General features: G+C 41.4%; 1 protein-coding gene across 1 annotated transcript in view; it reads left to right on the top strand.

Annotated features, from left to right (window-relative positions):
• Positions 1 to 14,002, top strand: part of lama2 (laminin, alpha 2) — a 253,651-nt gene that overhangs the window by 86,640 nt on the left and 153,009 nt on the right. Inside the window, exons 5-10 of the mRNA XM_036582814.1 lie at positions 6,732 to 6,911; positions 8,949 to 9,038; positions 9,121 to 9,238; positions 10,580 to 10,758; positions 11,594 to 11,693; positions 13,192 to 13,352. Coding sequence (XP_036438707.1) covers positions 6,732 to 6,911; positions 8,949 to 9,038; positions 9,121 to 9,238; positions 10,580 to 10,758; positions 11,594 to 11,693; positions 13,192 to 13,352 — 828 coding nt within the window. The remainder of the gene's footprint in view (positions 1 to 6,731; positions 6,912 to 8,948; positions 9,039 to 9,120; positions 9,239 to 10,579; positions 10,759 to 11,593; positions 11,694 to 13,191; positions 13,353 to 14,002) is intronic.

Raw genomic sequence — 14,002 nt, 5'->3', positions numbered from 1 at the left:
AGTTAATAGTTAAATGGCCAGAGAATATAGAATTATGGATAGAAATAGAAATATAGATCTAATAGAAATATAGAGAATAGAAATTCTGTATTTTCAAAGTGGTAAACTTGCAGGAAATAAAAAACATCTTGTTTTTAATGTAATTTTGGACAAATTAATTTGGTCCATTCATCATGAAATTTACATATAATATAGAACAGGTTTTTGTTTTTAAATGATATGAAAATGTAACAAAATAAAAAATACAGAAAATGGAGATGCAAGATTTTTTTTTTCTGATAGCAGCAATATAGAATATGAAAGTATAGATAATATAGAAATATATATCAAATAGAAATATATAAAATAGAAATACAGAGAATGTAGAAATCAGAGCATATGGATATATGGAAATATAGAGAACACAATATATACAATGTAGGAGTATAGAAATACACGGAATATAGAATTTTTGAGGATATATAAAAAGGAGAATATATAAATGCCAAATATATAGAAATACAAAGAACAGAGAAATATATGCAGTATAAAAATGTGGACAATATAGAAATATAAATGAAATAGAAACAGGAACAATAGAAATACATAGAATGTGAAATTCAGTGAATATGGGGAATATAAAATTATAGAAAATTTAGAAATGGTACAGAATATAGAAAAATGGAGAGTGTAGATATAGAAAGAATATAAAAATACAAAGAGCAGAAAAATAAAATATAAAAACATAGAGAATATATAATTAGAAATAAAATAGAAATACAAATACAATAAAATAGAAATACAGAGAATGTAGAATCATAGATTAAATACAAATATAGATCAAATAAAATATAGAAAACATAGATTCATAGACAAAATAGAAATAAAGATAAAATAGAAATATAGAGAATAGAAATTTCATAACTCTAAAAAGGTAAATTTGCAGGAAAGTGCAATACATTCTTATTTTTTAATGCAAGATAATGGAGGCAATTTTGGACAAATTCTATTCACTTCATCATGAAATTTTCACACAATGTAAAACAAGTTTTTGTTTTCAAACGATATAAAAATGTAACGAAATAAAAAATACAAAATACAAAAAACTAAGATGCGAGATTTTTTTCTGATAGCAACAATATAATATATGGAAATACAGAGAATAGACATATAGATGAAATAGAAATAGATAAACTATATATACAGAGCATATAGAAATCAGAGCATGTGGACATATAGAAATATAGAGAAGACAAAACAAATATAAGGTAAAACAGAGAAGCATCTCAGTCAGTGGGACGATTTGAGCCCCGGAGTGACGGATGAAAACAAAACAACATAAAGACTGAGATGAAGAGTCAGAGTTTCAGTCAGAAACGCCTCGTTTTTGATGCTGAATGTTTACTTTTCATCCACTTTTTCAAGGATGTTTTTCTTTTCTGACAACAGTCGAACTCTATAAAACACTGTTAACTGTCCATTTGCTGGAGTAAATGGAGGTTTTTCTCTCATAGAAACGACTTAAAATTTACCAACACAAACATCCAGATGTCACGGGAGGAACGGAGGGGCTTGTTTTTCTCTCCCTTTTCCCCGAAATAATGTCTGAAGACAGAGATAGAGAGGGAGGGAGGGAGGGAGAGAGAGAGAGAGAGAGAGGGAGAGAGAGAGAGAGAGAGGGGGAGAGGGAGAGAGAGAGAGAGGGAGAGGGAGAGGGAGAAAGAGAGAGAGAGAGATAGAGAGAGAGTGAGAGAGAGAGAGAGAGAGAGAGAGAGAGAGAGAGAGACATAGAGAGAGAGAATGAGGCTGCTGTGTTTGTGTGTGTGATGAAGGACACCAGCAGGTTCAGCTGTGATGGCGTCTCAGGTCTACAGTGAAAGGTGATATTACATCATCATTACTGTCTCAACTCACTCAGACCGGCTGAATTTCTTTGTTTGGTTTTAAAGCAACAGTTACCCAAATATCATATTTACCCAGAAACACGAAACACATAGGATTAATATTTAAAAACAAACATGAAAGTAGCTTCAGCTAACACACTTAAAACGATGGTTCTTCAAGGGTTCTATAGTAACGATAAGAGCCCGTATTCATCAGACGTCTCACAGTAAGAACGCTGATCTGAGCTCAGCTTACAGCTTTTATATGACACTAAACAGAATTACAGGAACTGATTAAACCTGGTCCTGCTGAATGCTAACTGGTTAGCATTGCTGCTACTGAATGCTGATTGGTTGGCATTGCTGCTACTGAGTGCTGATTAGTTAGCATTACTGCTACTGAGTGCTGATTGGTAAGCATTAATGCTACTGAATGCTGATTCGTTAGCATTACTGCTACTAAGTGCTGATTGGTTAGCATTACTGCTACTGAGTGCTGTTTGGCATTACTGCTGCTGTGTGCTAATTGATTAGCATTGCTGCTACTACGTGCTGATTGGTTAGCATTACTGCTACTGAGTGCTGATTGGTTAGCATTACTGCTACTGAGCGCTGATTGGTTGGCATTGCTGCTGCTGAATGCTAATTGGTTAGCATTGCTGCTACTGAATGCTGATTGGTTAGCATTACTGCTACTAAGTGCTGATTGGTTAGCATTACTGCTACTGAATGCTGATTGGTTAGCATTACTGCTACTGAGCGCTGATTGGCTGGAATTGCTGCTACTGAGTTCTTATTGGTTAGTATTACTGCTACTGAGTGCTACTTGGTTAGCATTACTGCTACTGAGTGCTGTGGATTGGTTGGCATTGCTGCTACTGAGTGCTGATTGGTTAGCATTACTGTTACTGAGTGCTGATTGGTTAGCATTACTGTTACTGAGTGCTGATTGGTTAGCTTTGCTGCTACTGAGGGCTGATTCATTAGCATTACAGTTGACTGGTTGGCAACTGGGAAGCAGTTTGCACTCACTGATATCATGAACCTACATGAGGCACCATTCAAAAGTCCTATAACTGGAATTCAAAAGCACTCACAAAACATAATGTTGAAATACACGTATAATATGCTGTTTTGTGTTTATTAGATTTGCGTTTGTATAAATAAAAAAATTATTAAGCCTTCATAAATTATGCTCCATAGAAACCCATAAATTCTGGACCCTTTAGTGTTTGACAAACCCCTAATACATTATTGAGTGACAGTTCTCCTCATTATACATTCTCTGGCATTGGCCTCTATGTTAGTTACATTAGCCTCGTAGCTTCAGCGCTGATGTCACAGAAGCAAACTTCAGACGCCGAACATGTCACGGCTGATTAGCTGCACGTACTGAACGGGAGGAAACCGGCTACATTTGATTTCTTGCTGAATTATTCCTTTAAAGCTGAAAGCTGGTTTCTTTCACAAACGCACCCCATAATCTGACGCTGATTAGCGGTGTATGTACGCCATACATGGCCGGTTGACACACACACGGCTGGATATGCATGCATATGCACACTGACTGTGTGTGTGCATGTATATTTAATGCTGTTTTAACTAAGTGTCAGGCTTTCAGCTTTGTTTGTGTGCACTTCATGCTTGCTTAAGTAACTGTCAGGCTCTGAGCTGCGTGTGTGTCACAAGAAGCTAATGAGGGAGTTGGGTGGGAAGCCACGGGCTCGATTGAAATGTCACTCTCCGGCTCCTGAGGAGCCACATGCGCGCTCTGAACTCGCGCAGCAGTAATTAGCGCTGATCGTTAACCCAGAATAACAGAGCAGCGTGGCCCCCACATCACAAACTCGCTCTGAACATTAGAGCTTTCACTGCACGCTTTCACGCAAACACTCGGCGACAAGCAACTCCGCCACGCCTTTAGCTCTGTAGAGACCAGCCAAGCTGCCTGAATAGGTTACATCTGTCCACTTACAGTGCCGTGAAAAAGTATTTGCCCCTCACCTGATTTCTTCTATTTTTCCTAATTCGTCACATTTAAATGTTTCAGCTCATTCAACTAATTTTAATATACGATAAAGACAACATGATAAACCCAAAATACAGCTTTTAAATGATCATTCCATTTAGTGAAGATAAATATTTATTCAAAATATATCACCTATGTGAAAACATAATTGCCCCCCTAAAGCTAATAACTGGTCATGCCACCCTTGGCAGTAACAAGTGCAATCAAATGATTGTGATAACTTGCGATTAGTATTTTACATTCATACAGTCATGTCATACATTACATACAGTCCTTATAAATTGAGTCTGAGTGGGCGGGGCTTATCCACTGTAGGCCGAATAGGCGGATATATGTAAATAGTCTATATTGATTTTATTATGCTACTTGCATTAAAATTAGCTGGAAAAGTATTTGAGATGCAGCTTTTAGTTTAAAGATTTCAATTTAAACGTTTAACTGCAGTGTATTCTGTGTGTGTTTGGAGGAGTTCATCTCGGACTTTTATCTATCAGGGCGAATTCAGAATGTGGGATTTTCCTACTGTCCCCTGAGTAGATAAAAGCTGTTAACCTCTCTATTCTTATCAGCAGAACCCTCGAGAGTGCTGACGTAAAAATGAGCAAAAACCGTGCCAGCAAACTGCTTATCAGCTCAATCTTAACTGAAAAATTTGAGATAAATGTAACCTCTAAAAGCTCATGAAAATATCTGAGAAATATCACTTTTTTATCTGGTGAGATTCAATTATTAAAAAAACTCTTATAGGGTAAATAACTGTGTTTTTGAAAAGTTTTTAACGAGGGCATGTTTCACAGCCTCGTTACCAATGATGCCAATAAATCTGAAGGACGCTGTGTCCATCTACACCACTATTCACTCTCACTCCAAATCATTCATCCATGTGTTTCTATCAGTTCACTACACATCCACCTGTTCATTACAGTAAAGCCTTGTAGAAACAGTATAGAGGAGCTTCTTGAGAGTAGCTCAGCGATGTCTCTCCCTCACCAACGGGCTAAAGTAAATATCATATGATGAATGTATAATGTAGTAAATGTGGAGATTCATACTGGTGTTTATTCATATTTGTATAGGTTAATTTAAAAAGGGGGGAAAACTACAGGTCACTGTTTACTGAAGACAAGTGGCTGTAAATGTAAATGCTTTCAAAATCTACACGTCTCCAGATCTACACTCTTAAACGTGGCTCGGCAAATCAGATTTGTGATTTGTCCCCTAGATACACATCTCTCCATCCATCTCTCCATCCATCTCTCCATCCATCTCTCCATCTGTCTCCTTCCTCCATCTCTCCATCTGTCTCCTCCATCCATCTCTCCATCTGTCTCCTCCACCCATCTCCTCCATCCATCTCTCCATCTGTCTCCTCCATCCATCTCTCCATCTGTCTCCTCCACCCATCTCCTCCGTCCATCTCTCCATCTATCTCCTCCATCCATCCATCTCTCCATCCATCTCCTCCACCCATCTCCTCCACCCATCTTCTCCATCAAACTCTCCTTACATCTCTCCATCTCTCTCCTCCCTCCATCTTTCCATCCATCTCCTCCATCCATCTCTCCACCCATCTCCTCCATCCATCTCTCCATCTGACTCCTCCCTCCATCTTTCCATCCATCTCTCCATCCATCTCTCCATCTCTCTCCTCCCTCCATCTTTCCATCCATCTCTCCATCCATCTCTCCACCCATCTCCTCCACCCATCTTCTCCATCCATCTCCTCCCCATCTCTCCATCTGTCTCCTCCATTCATCTCTCTACCCATCTCCTCCATCCATCTCTCCATCCATCTTCTCCATCTATCTCCTCCATCCATCCATCTCTCCATCCATCTCCTCCACCCATCTCTCCCTCCACCCATCTCTCCATCCATCTCCTCCACCCATCTCTCCAACTATCTCCTCCATCTGTCTCCTTCATCCATCTCTCCACCCATCTCCTCCATCTATCTCCATCTATCTTCTCCATTTATCTCCTCCATCCATCCATCTCTCCATCCATCTCCTCCACCCATCTCCTCTACCCATCTCCTCTACCCATCTCCTCGACCCATCTCTCCATCTGTCTCCTCCATCCGTCTCTCCACCCATCTCTCCACCCATCTCCTCCATCCATCTCTCCATCTATCTTCTCCATCCATTCATCTCTCCATTCATCTCTCCACCCATCTCCTCCATCCATCTCTCCATCCATCTCCTCCACCCATCTCTCCATCCATCTCTCCATCCATCTTTCCACCCATCTCCTCCATCCATCTCTCCATCTATCTTCTCCATCTATCTTCTCCATCCATCCATCTCTCCATCCATCTCCTCCACCCATCTCCTCCATCCGTCTCTCCATCCATCTCCTCCACCCATCACCTCCATCCATCTCTCCATCCATCTCCTCCACCCATCTCCTCTACCCATCTCCTCCATACATCTCTCCATCCATCTCCTCCACCCATCTCTCCATCCATCTCCTCCACCCATCTCCCATCCATCTCTCCATCTGCCTCTCCACCCATGTCCTCCATCCATCTCTCCATCTATCTCCTCCATCTGTCTCCTTCATCCATCTCTCCACCCATCTCCTCCATCCATCTCTCCATCTATCTCCTCCACCCATCTCTCTGTTGTCACACTTATTCTCCATCCAACTGTCCATGTTTTCTTCTATCATCCATCCATCCATTCTTCAATCTATCATTCACCCTCTCCTCCATTCATCATCTATCAATCCTTTGCTCCATCATCCACTCATTCTTTCCTACCATCCATCTGCCAATTCACACACCCTTCTACCTATTTCCCATCCCTCCACCCCTCACTCCTTTTTTCCTTCCTTTCTTTTAGATCCACACTTCTCTGATAAATGGCCGCCCCAGTGCTGAAGATCCGTCTCCAACACTCCTGAACTTCACCACCGCGCGCTACATCCGCCTCAGGTTTCAGCGTATACGGACCCTGAATGCTGACCTCATGACCCTCGCCTTAAACGACCCCCGGGACATCGACCCCATCGTCACCAGGCGGGTGCGTATGCATGGAGCTGTTGTTTATTTACTCTCCAAAACCACCAGTGAACCTACACGAGTCTTCTGAGTTTATATGGAATGTTGATGATGGAAAATAGTGGAAAATCTGACATAATAAGTTTTCTTTTGGGACTATTTTGCCTCACAGCGCCCTGCATATTTTGTATCCCTCCACCATGAATGGAGTTTAAAAAGCCAAAATCTTGTAGAGGTGCAGCACATCTCACAGTACAGAGTCATTTGGGCTCCATCTGGTGTTACACTGATCACTGATGTAAACACACACACACACACCTGGGCAATGACGGGGGTTGGACTATGTCTCCACACACACACACCTGGCCGCTGTTAACTGCGGCGGGCCTGCATGTGTATTATGCGGCTGTGTGTTTCAGACAGATGGGCTTTGATTAAAGCCACTCAGTAATTAACTAATCAACTCGTTCTGCTCGACACACACACACCATCCCGCCGCACTCCTGTCTGCACTGAACACACACATGGGCTGCTAGAAGGAGGATTACATTCCTCTCAGTTTTCACGTTACGTTAGCATCAGTGTAAGGAATGAACAGTCAGGTCAGTTTACAGTTGCGAGGTAACTGATTGCACAGCTTTTCTTGGGTTAGCTCTTTCAGTCATATAGCCCCACCCAGCATTTCCTCCTTTTGGGGTCCCACTTACGGATGGCTGTGGCATCACTAGCTTTCAAACTCATAGTCACTCACGTTTGACCCCCAAAGTCCAGTTCGTTCGACTGGTGTGATTGCTCTGTACTTTGCCCAGACCAGCTTGAAGAGATGGGCTCAGGCACGGTTCAGTTGGACTGATCTAGTGTGATGGCTAACCATGCCTGAGCGCCAAACACAAACATGGCCAGGTTAATGAGGAGTCTGGCCTCTTCCTATTTCCCCCGTTATATCAAAAACAAGACTGCACAACTCCAGAGGGCGCCCGCGAGCGAGTCCTCAATGAATGGGGGTGAATTGAGCTGAAACAGCTAAAAATGAAAAGTTAAAATAGTTTCTAATCACTTCTCTAGAACTTTCCTTTAATTCTAGAAAGTAGAAGGTTTGTATTTCGCTAACACAGCAAAGAAAACTTTTTTTACAGCAAATAATTTTTTTGCAGCAGGACGTGGCATTTCTGCTACTGAGTACTGACTGGTTGGCAAGCGGAGCAGCTCACTGGACATCATGAGGCACTGTTTTAAACTCCTATAACTAAAGTACAAAAGCACTTAAAAATATGACAGCAGTGTTAAAATGTTTTATGCTGTTCAGGAAATAAATGTAATTTTTTATATTAAAGATGTTTAAGCATTTCTAAACTATGATTTTGCTCAAACGCTCCATATTAGCTCATTCATTTTGGACCCGGGAGCGCCCTCTAGCACTTGAGAAACCTCTAAGACATTACAGAGTGGTAATTCTCCTCTCTACAAGTTCTCTGACATGATGTTCATGATGCAGCTGTCCCACTTTTCAATTCATTCGAGAATATTTGGGTTAATATCGGACCTGGTTCGGTCTGAAGAATGTGAATTGTAGTTGGCAAGTAAAGCGACCAGTTCCTTCCGTATGATTGGTGATTGGTCGCTTGGACACGGTACAAGGCAACCAGGTATAGTGTGAGTGTACCCTGTCACTCGGGAGCTTCTGAAGTAGCCATAAAATGCCTTAAATTGTGTTATTTTTAATTAAATTAATTGAAATGTAAAAATTGTAGTTCAATTTTAGCTGGTTTTAAATATATATAATATAAATCTATATTTTTATGTAAGTATATAAGTTCAGAAGCTCCTGAGTGGTGCAACCATTTAAGCACTTGCGTCCCGAGTTTGAACCCCAGTGATGCCACAGCCATCCGTAAGTGAAAGTGAAAGACAGAATGCGTGGATTTGTAACTGTATCATACCGAACATCTCAATTACCTACGTTTATTTTCATAGACTACTTTTTCCCAGAAAGATGTGCATGTTAATGGTGAGACTGACCCTGTAATGACCCTGTAGTGTGTTTGTTCCCTTCCTGCAGTATTATTACTCCATTAAGGACATATCAGTAGGTGGGATGTGTATCTGTTACGGCCACGCCAAAGCCTGTCCGCTCAACCAGATCACCAAGGTGACCACTCATTCAATCAGCTGTACGTTGTTAATGCTAATGGGTGTGCGGTCTGACCTGACCTGTGTTTGTTTTGCGTCAGAAACTGAGCTGTGAGTGTGAGCATAACACGTGTGGAGAGAGCTGTGACCGCTGCTGCCCCGGCTACAACCAGAAACCCTGGATGGCTGGAACCTTCCTAACACGCCACGTCTGTGAGAGTAAGAGAGACGAGTCCTTATAGAAAAGCCTGTCCACTCTGCAGCCGATTGTTCTAGCTCCATATCTCCATAAACGAGGGCGGGTTTTTCCCCCATGTGGCTCTATTTTATTGAAAGGTGTGATTTTCCCTGAAAACAGACGCCAGGTTGAGTGTTATGAGCTTTCCAATTCATTCTTTAACCTGTGAACTGTCTCTTCCTTTGTAATGCTTGTGGAGAAAACCAGCTAAAACCCAACAGAAACGTTCTAGAACACACTGTAAGAACCCAAAAGAACCCGAATGTCAATAGAATCCACTAGAAAAAAATTTGCAGTACCAACCAAAAGAATGTAATCGGCAAAAGATTCCCAACAGAGCTAACCAGATTAATCCCAAACCCCAGTAGAACTCCAAAAGAATCAAAGGAACCAGAAACCCAAGAAGACTAATATTGATCTAACTAAAAGAACCTAATCCACAACAGAACTGACAAAAGAGCCCCAATCCCCAGCAGAAACCTACAAAAACAAATAAAGGAACCTCAAGGGTACCCATACAGAAGAACACAATCACTAACAGAACCAACCAAAAGAATCAGACTCCCAGCAGAACTAAACCAAGATAATCTAAATCTTAACACAACCCAGCAGAAACAACCCAGAAGAACCTTGCAGAACGAAATAAAGAACCTGAATCTCAAGGGTACCCATACAGAACAATCGCCATATAGAAGAGTCCCTACAGAACCAACCAAAAGAATAAGAACCCCATTAACAATTTAACCCAAAATAAAAGATCCTAAATCCCAAGGCAACCATATACAACCAACCAGAAGAACCCAATCACCAACAGAACCAACAAAACAAATGAGAATCCCAGCAGAACTAAACCAAGACAATCTAAATCTCAACAAAACCCACAGAACCAAATAAAATAACCTGAACCCCACGAAAAGAACCCATGTAGAACCAACCAGAAGAACCCACTCACCAAAAGGACCAACCAAAAGAATGAGAATCCCAGCAGAACTAAACCAAGACAATTGATCAAATCTCAACAAAACCCCCAAAACCAAATTAAATAACTTGAACCTCTAAAGGAACCCATGTAGAACCAACCAAAAGAATGAGGATCCCAGTAGAACTAATCCAAGGCAATCTGAAATCCCAACATAGCCACCCAAAACAAGCAAACCCAGAGCAGAAACATCAGTTTCTGACAAGAAAAGTCCAGAGCCTATCAGAAGAAATCCCAGAGCAACCCAGACAGAACCACTGAAAATAATCCAAAACTCAACAGAACTCAACAGAACCACAGTTCGCACTGTGAAAGTACGATTGTTCTCATGTTCCGTCTGCAGAGTGTAACTGTCACGGCAAATCAGAGGAGTGTTACTACAACCAGACAGCGGCTGATGGGAAACTGAGTTTGAACACGAATGGCGAATATGAAGGGGGCGGAGTCTGTATCGGCTGCTCTGAAAACACAGCCGGCATTAACTGTCAGTCATGCGTTGGCGGCTACTATCGGCCGAGCGAGGTGAGTCTCCTCACTCCAGCCTCAGTTCAGCTTCATTACCTGTTCAGGTAGAAGAAAAAAAACGTTCTCCACCTTTAATGCATGTTAATTTTAATAAATACTCTTAAAAAAGATGGTTCTAGAAGGCGTCTCAAGTAAAGAGAATGGTTCTGTTTAGAACCATGACTTCTATATTGAACCATTTCATGCTTAAATGGTTCTTTGCGCGGTGAAATCATTCTTCAGATTGATGGAGAATGTGTTGTACATGGTTCTGTATAGCACCAAAAAGGGTTCTTCACGTTGATGGAGAATGTGCTGTAGATGGTTTTATGTAGAATCTTTTTGAAAGGGGTTCTATATAGCACCCAAAAGAGTTCTGCTATCGTTATGATGTCCAGCTTGTATCAATAGAATAACCCTTTTGGGTGCTATCCAGAACCCTTTTCAAAAAGGTTCTGTGTAGAACCATCTACAACACATCCTCCATCAATCTGAGGAACACCTTCATGATGCAAAGAACCCTTTAATCATGCAAAGGGTTCTTTAAGTGTCCATGGTTCTATACAGAACCATTGTGTTTACTAAAGAACCCTTGAAGAACCTTTTTATTAAGATTGTACAACACATTCTCTGTCAACCTAAAGAACAATTTCACCATGCAAAGAAACATTTAAGCATGCAAAGGGTTCTTTAGGTGTTCATGGTTCTATATAGAACCATTGTCTTTACTAAAGAACATTTGAATAACCAGCTTTTTAAAAATGTAGGATGATACTGCCTCTCTTTTTTCTTCTCTTTCTTTTTTATCCTTCTCTTTCTCTTCTTCCTCTCACTCCCCATGTTCCCCCCTCAGGTGAGTCCAGAGGACCCCTACCCCTGCAGACCGTGCTCCTGTGATCCTAGAGGTTCTATCTCATCTGCATGTGTACCTGATGACACTCAGGCCAATGCAGGTAACTGTAGTATTTCTTACCCCTAACACGAATATGCCCCGCCCACTTTGGCATTTACCTGGACAGTGTTCTGTCCATGCTAACTTTTCCCTGACCTGTACTAAACTTTTAGCAGGACAATTTGCCACCTAGACAAACATTTACCTTGGCTTTGCTCCAGTTGAACAAATTCTTACCTGGACAACACACAAAAAATATCACATTCACCTGGACAGTGCTCCGCCCACACACCTTCACCTGCTCTTCTGTTTCGACCACATAGATATTCACCTGGACAGTGCTCCGCCCACACACCTTCACCCGCTCTTCTGTTTTGACCACATAAATATTCACCTGGACAGTGCTCTGCCCACACACCTTCACCTGCTCTTATGTCTTGACCACATAAACTTTAACCTGGTCTTTGCTTCACCCACAAAACTTTTACCTGGCAATGTTTCACTTACAAAACTCTTACCTGGGCTTTGCTTTTCCTACACAAACATATGTCTGGACAATGTTCCAACCCCTGAAACATTTACCTGTACAATGCTCCACCCACACATTCCAACCTTTACCTGGACAGTAGTTCACCCACACAAACCTTCACCTGTACAATATTCCACCGACACAAACGTTTACCTGTAAAATGCTCCAGCCACACACATACTTTTACCTGGACAATGCTCCACCCACACAAACCCTTACCTGGACAATGCTCCACCCATAAAAAAACCCTTACCTGGACAATGCTCCATCCACACAAACCCTTACCTGGACAATGCGCCACCCACACAAACCCTTACCTGGACAATGCTCCACCCACACAAACCCTTACCTGGACAATGCTCCATCCACAAAAGCTCTTACCTGGACAATGCTCCACCCACAAAAACCCTTACCTGGACAATGCTCCACCCACAAAAACCCTTACCTGGACAATGCTCCACCCACACAAACCTAATACGGCATTTATCTGGCTAATCCTCTGCCCCCACACCTTTACCTGAATTTTTGGTGTGCCTGCACAACATTTACCTGGATAATGCTCCGCCCACACAAACATGTACCTGGTCTTTTGTTCTGACCATATAGACGTTTACCTGGGCTTTGCTTGGCTAAACAAACTTGTACCTGGACAGTGCTCGACAGACTTTTACCTGGGCTGTGAGTCACCTGCCTGAGCTTTTACTCTAGGATTGCTGATTTCTGATTCTATCTCAGGTAGAGAATAGTTTCCTGAATAGCACCAACATTGCAAAACCTGTGCTTGTGAATTTTGTGGGTTCGAAATACTTTTATTTTAAAAACCAAGTGAACTTTCAAAAACGTTTATCTTGAAATACTTGTGCTCTCTGTGTTTTACATTAAGGGACCAGGGAGCTCACAGCTAGACGTGAGTGTGTACCTGTGTACCTGTGTACCTGTGTATGTGTGTTTTACCGTGCGTGGGCGGTTCCTGAGCGTTCTGTGTATAAGATTGTCCATATTTAACTGCTAGTGTGCTTATTTTCCGTAGGTCTGTCTGCGGGCTGGTGCCGCTGTAAGCAGGGTTACGCAGGTGAGCGGTGCGACAGGTGTGCTTTCGGCTACACTGGATTCCCTGAGTGCCAGCGCTGCAACTGCAGTGTGTTCGGCAGCATTAATCAGGACCCCTGCCAACTGCCGTGTGTGTGTAAGGTACGGGACACACACACCCACACACACACACACACCCACACACACAACAACACACAACAAAGCTGCTGTAACCTTGATGATGTTCTGCGTTTGAAAGCAAGGACATGACTGCAGGTTGTGGGTGCGTTTCTGAAACAGTTGCCGCGTCTTGCTAAATTTGGGAAAATTAATTTGTTTGTTTGTTTGTTTGTTCCTTTGAGGCGGTTTGCGTAGGGAGTCTGCAACATTTGTACAGCAGTTCTGGGCAGAACTTTATATCAACAAAAAAAACATTTATAAAGAAAAAAATAAAGTCAGTAGTCATTTAAAATAAAATGTATGGTAAAAAAATGAAATTTCATCAAGTTCATTTCTGTACAACATACAAATTGTGACTAATTGAGGCAGAAATTGGCCCTGATTTCAAATGAGTGGCGCAAATATTTGAGAGATTAGAGTGATTTTTATCAGAACACATCGTGAGGGAATCACTTCTCAAACTTCATTTACTTAATTTTACTTTATTGTCCTTTAACACAATTTCATTAATAAACAGAAAATTAATAAATTAATTGACAACACTTTATAATAACAGTGCAGAACAAATAGCAACTTAATTGTTATCTAACAGATTGTTAATGATGTTTAGTAATTATATGTATTTTTGTTGC

Source organism: Colossoma macropomum, unplaced genomic scaffold, assembly GCF_904425465.1.
Source record: "Colossoma macropomum unplaced genomic scaffold, Colossoma_macropomum, whole genome shotgun sequence".
NCBI lineage: Eukaryota > Metazoa > Chordata > Actinopteri > Characiformes > Serrasalmidae > Colossoma > Colossoma macropomum.
Note: the sequence above shows the minus strand (reverse complement) of the source record. Positions and strands in the feature narration are given on the sequence as shown.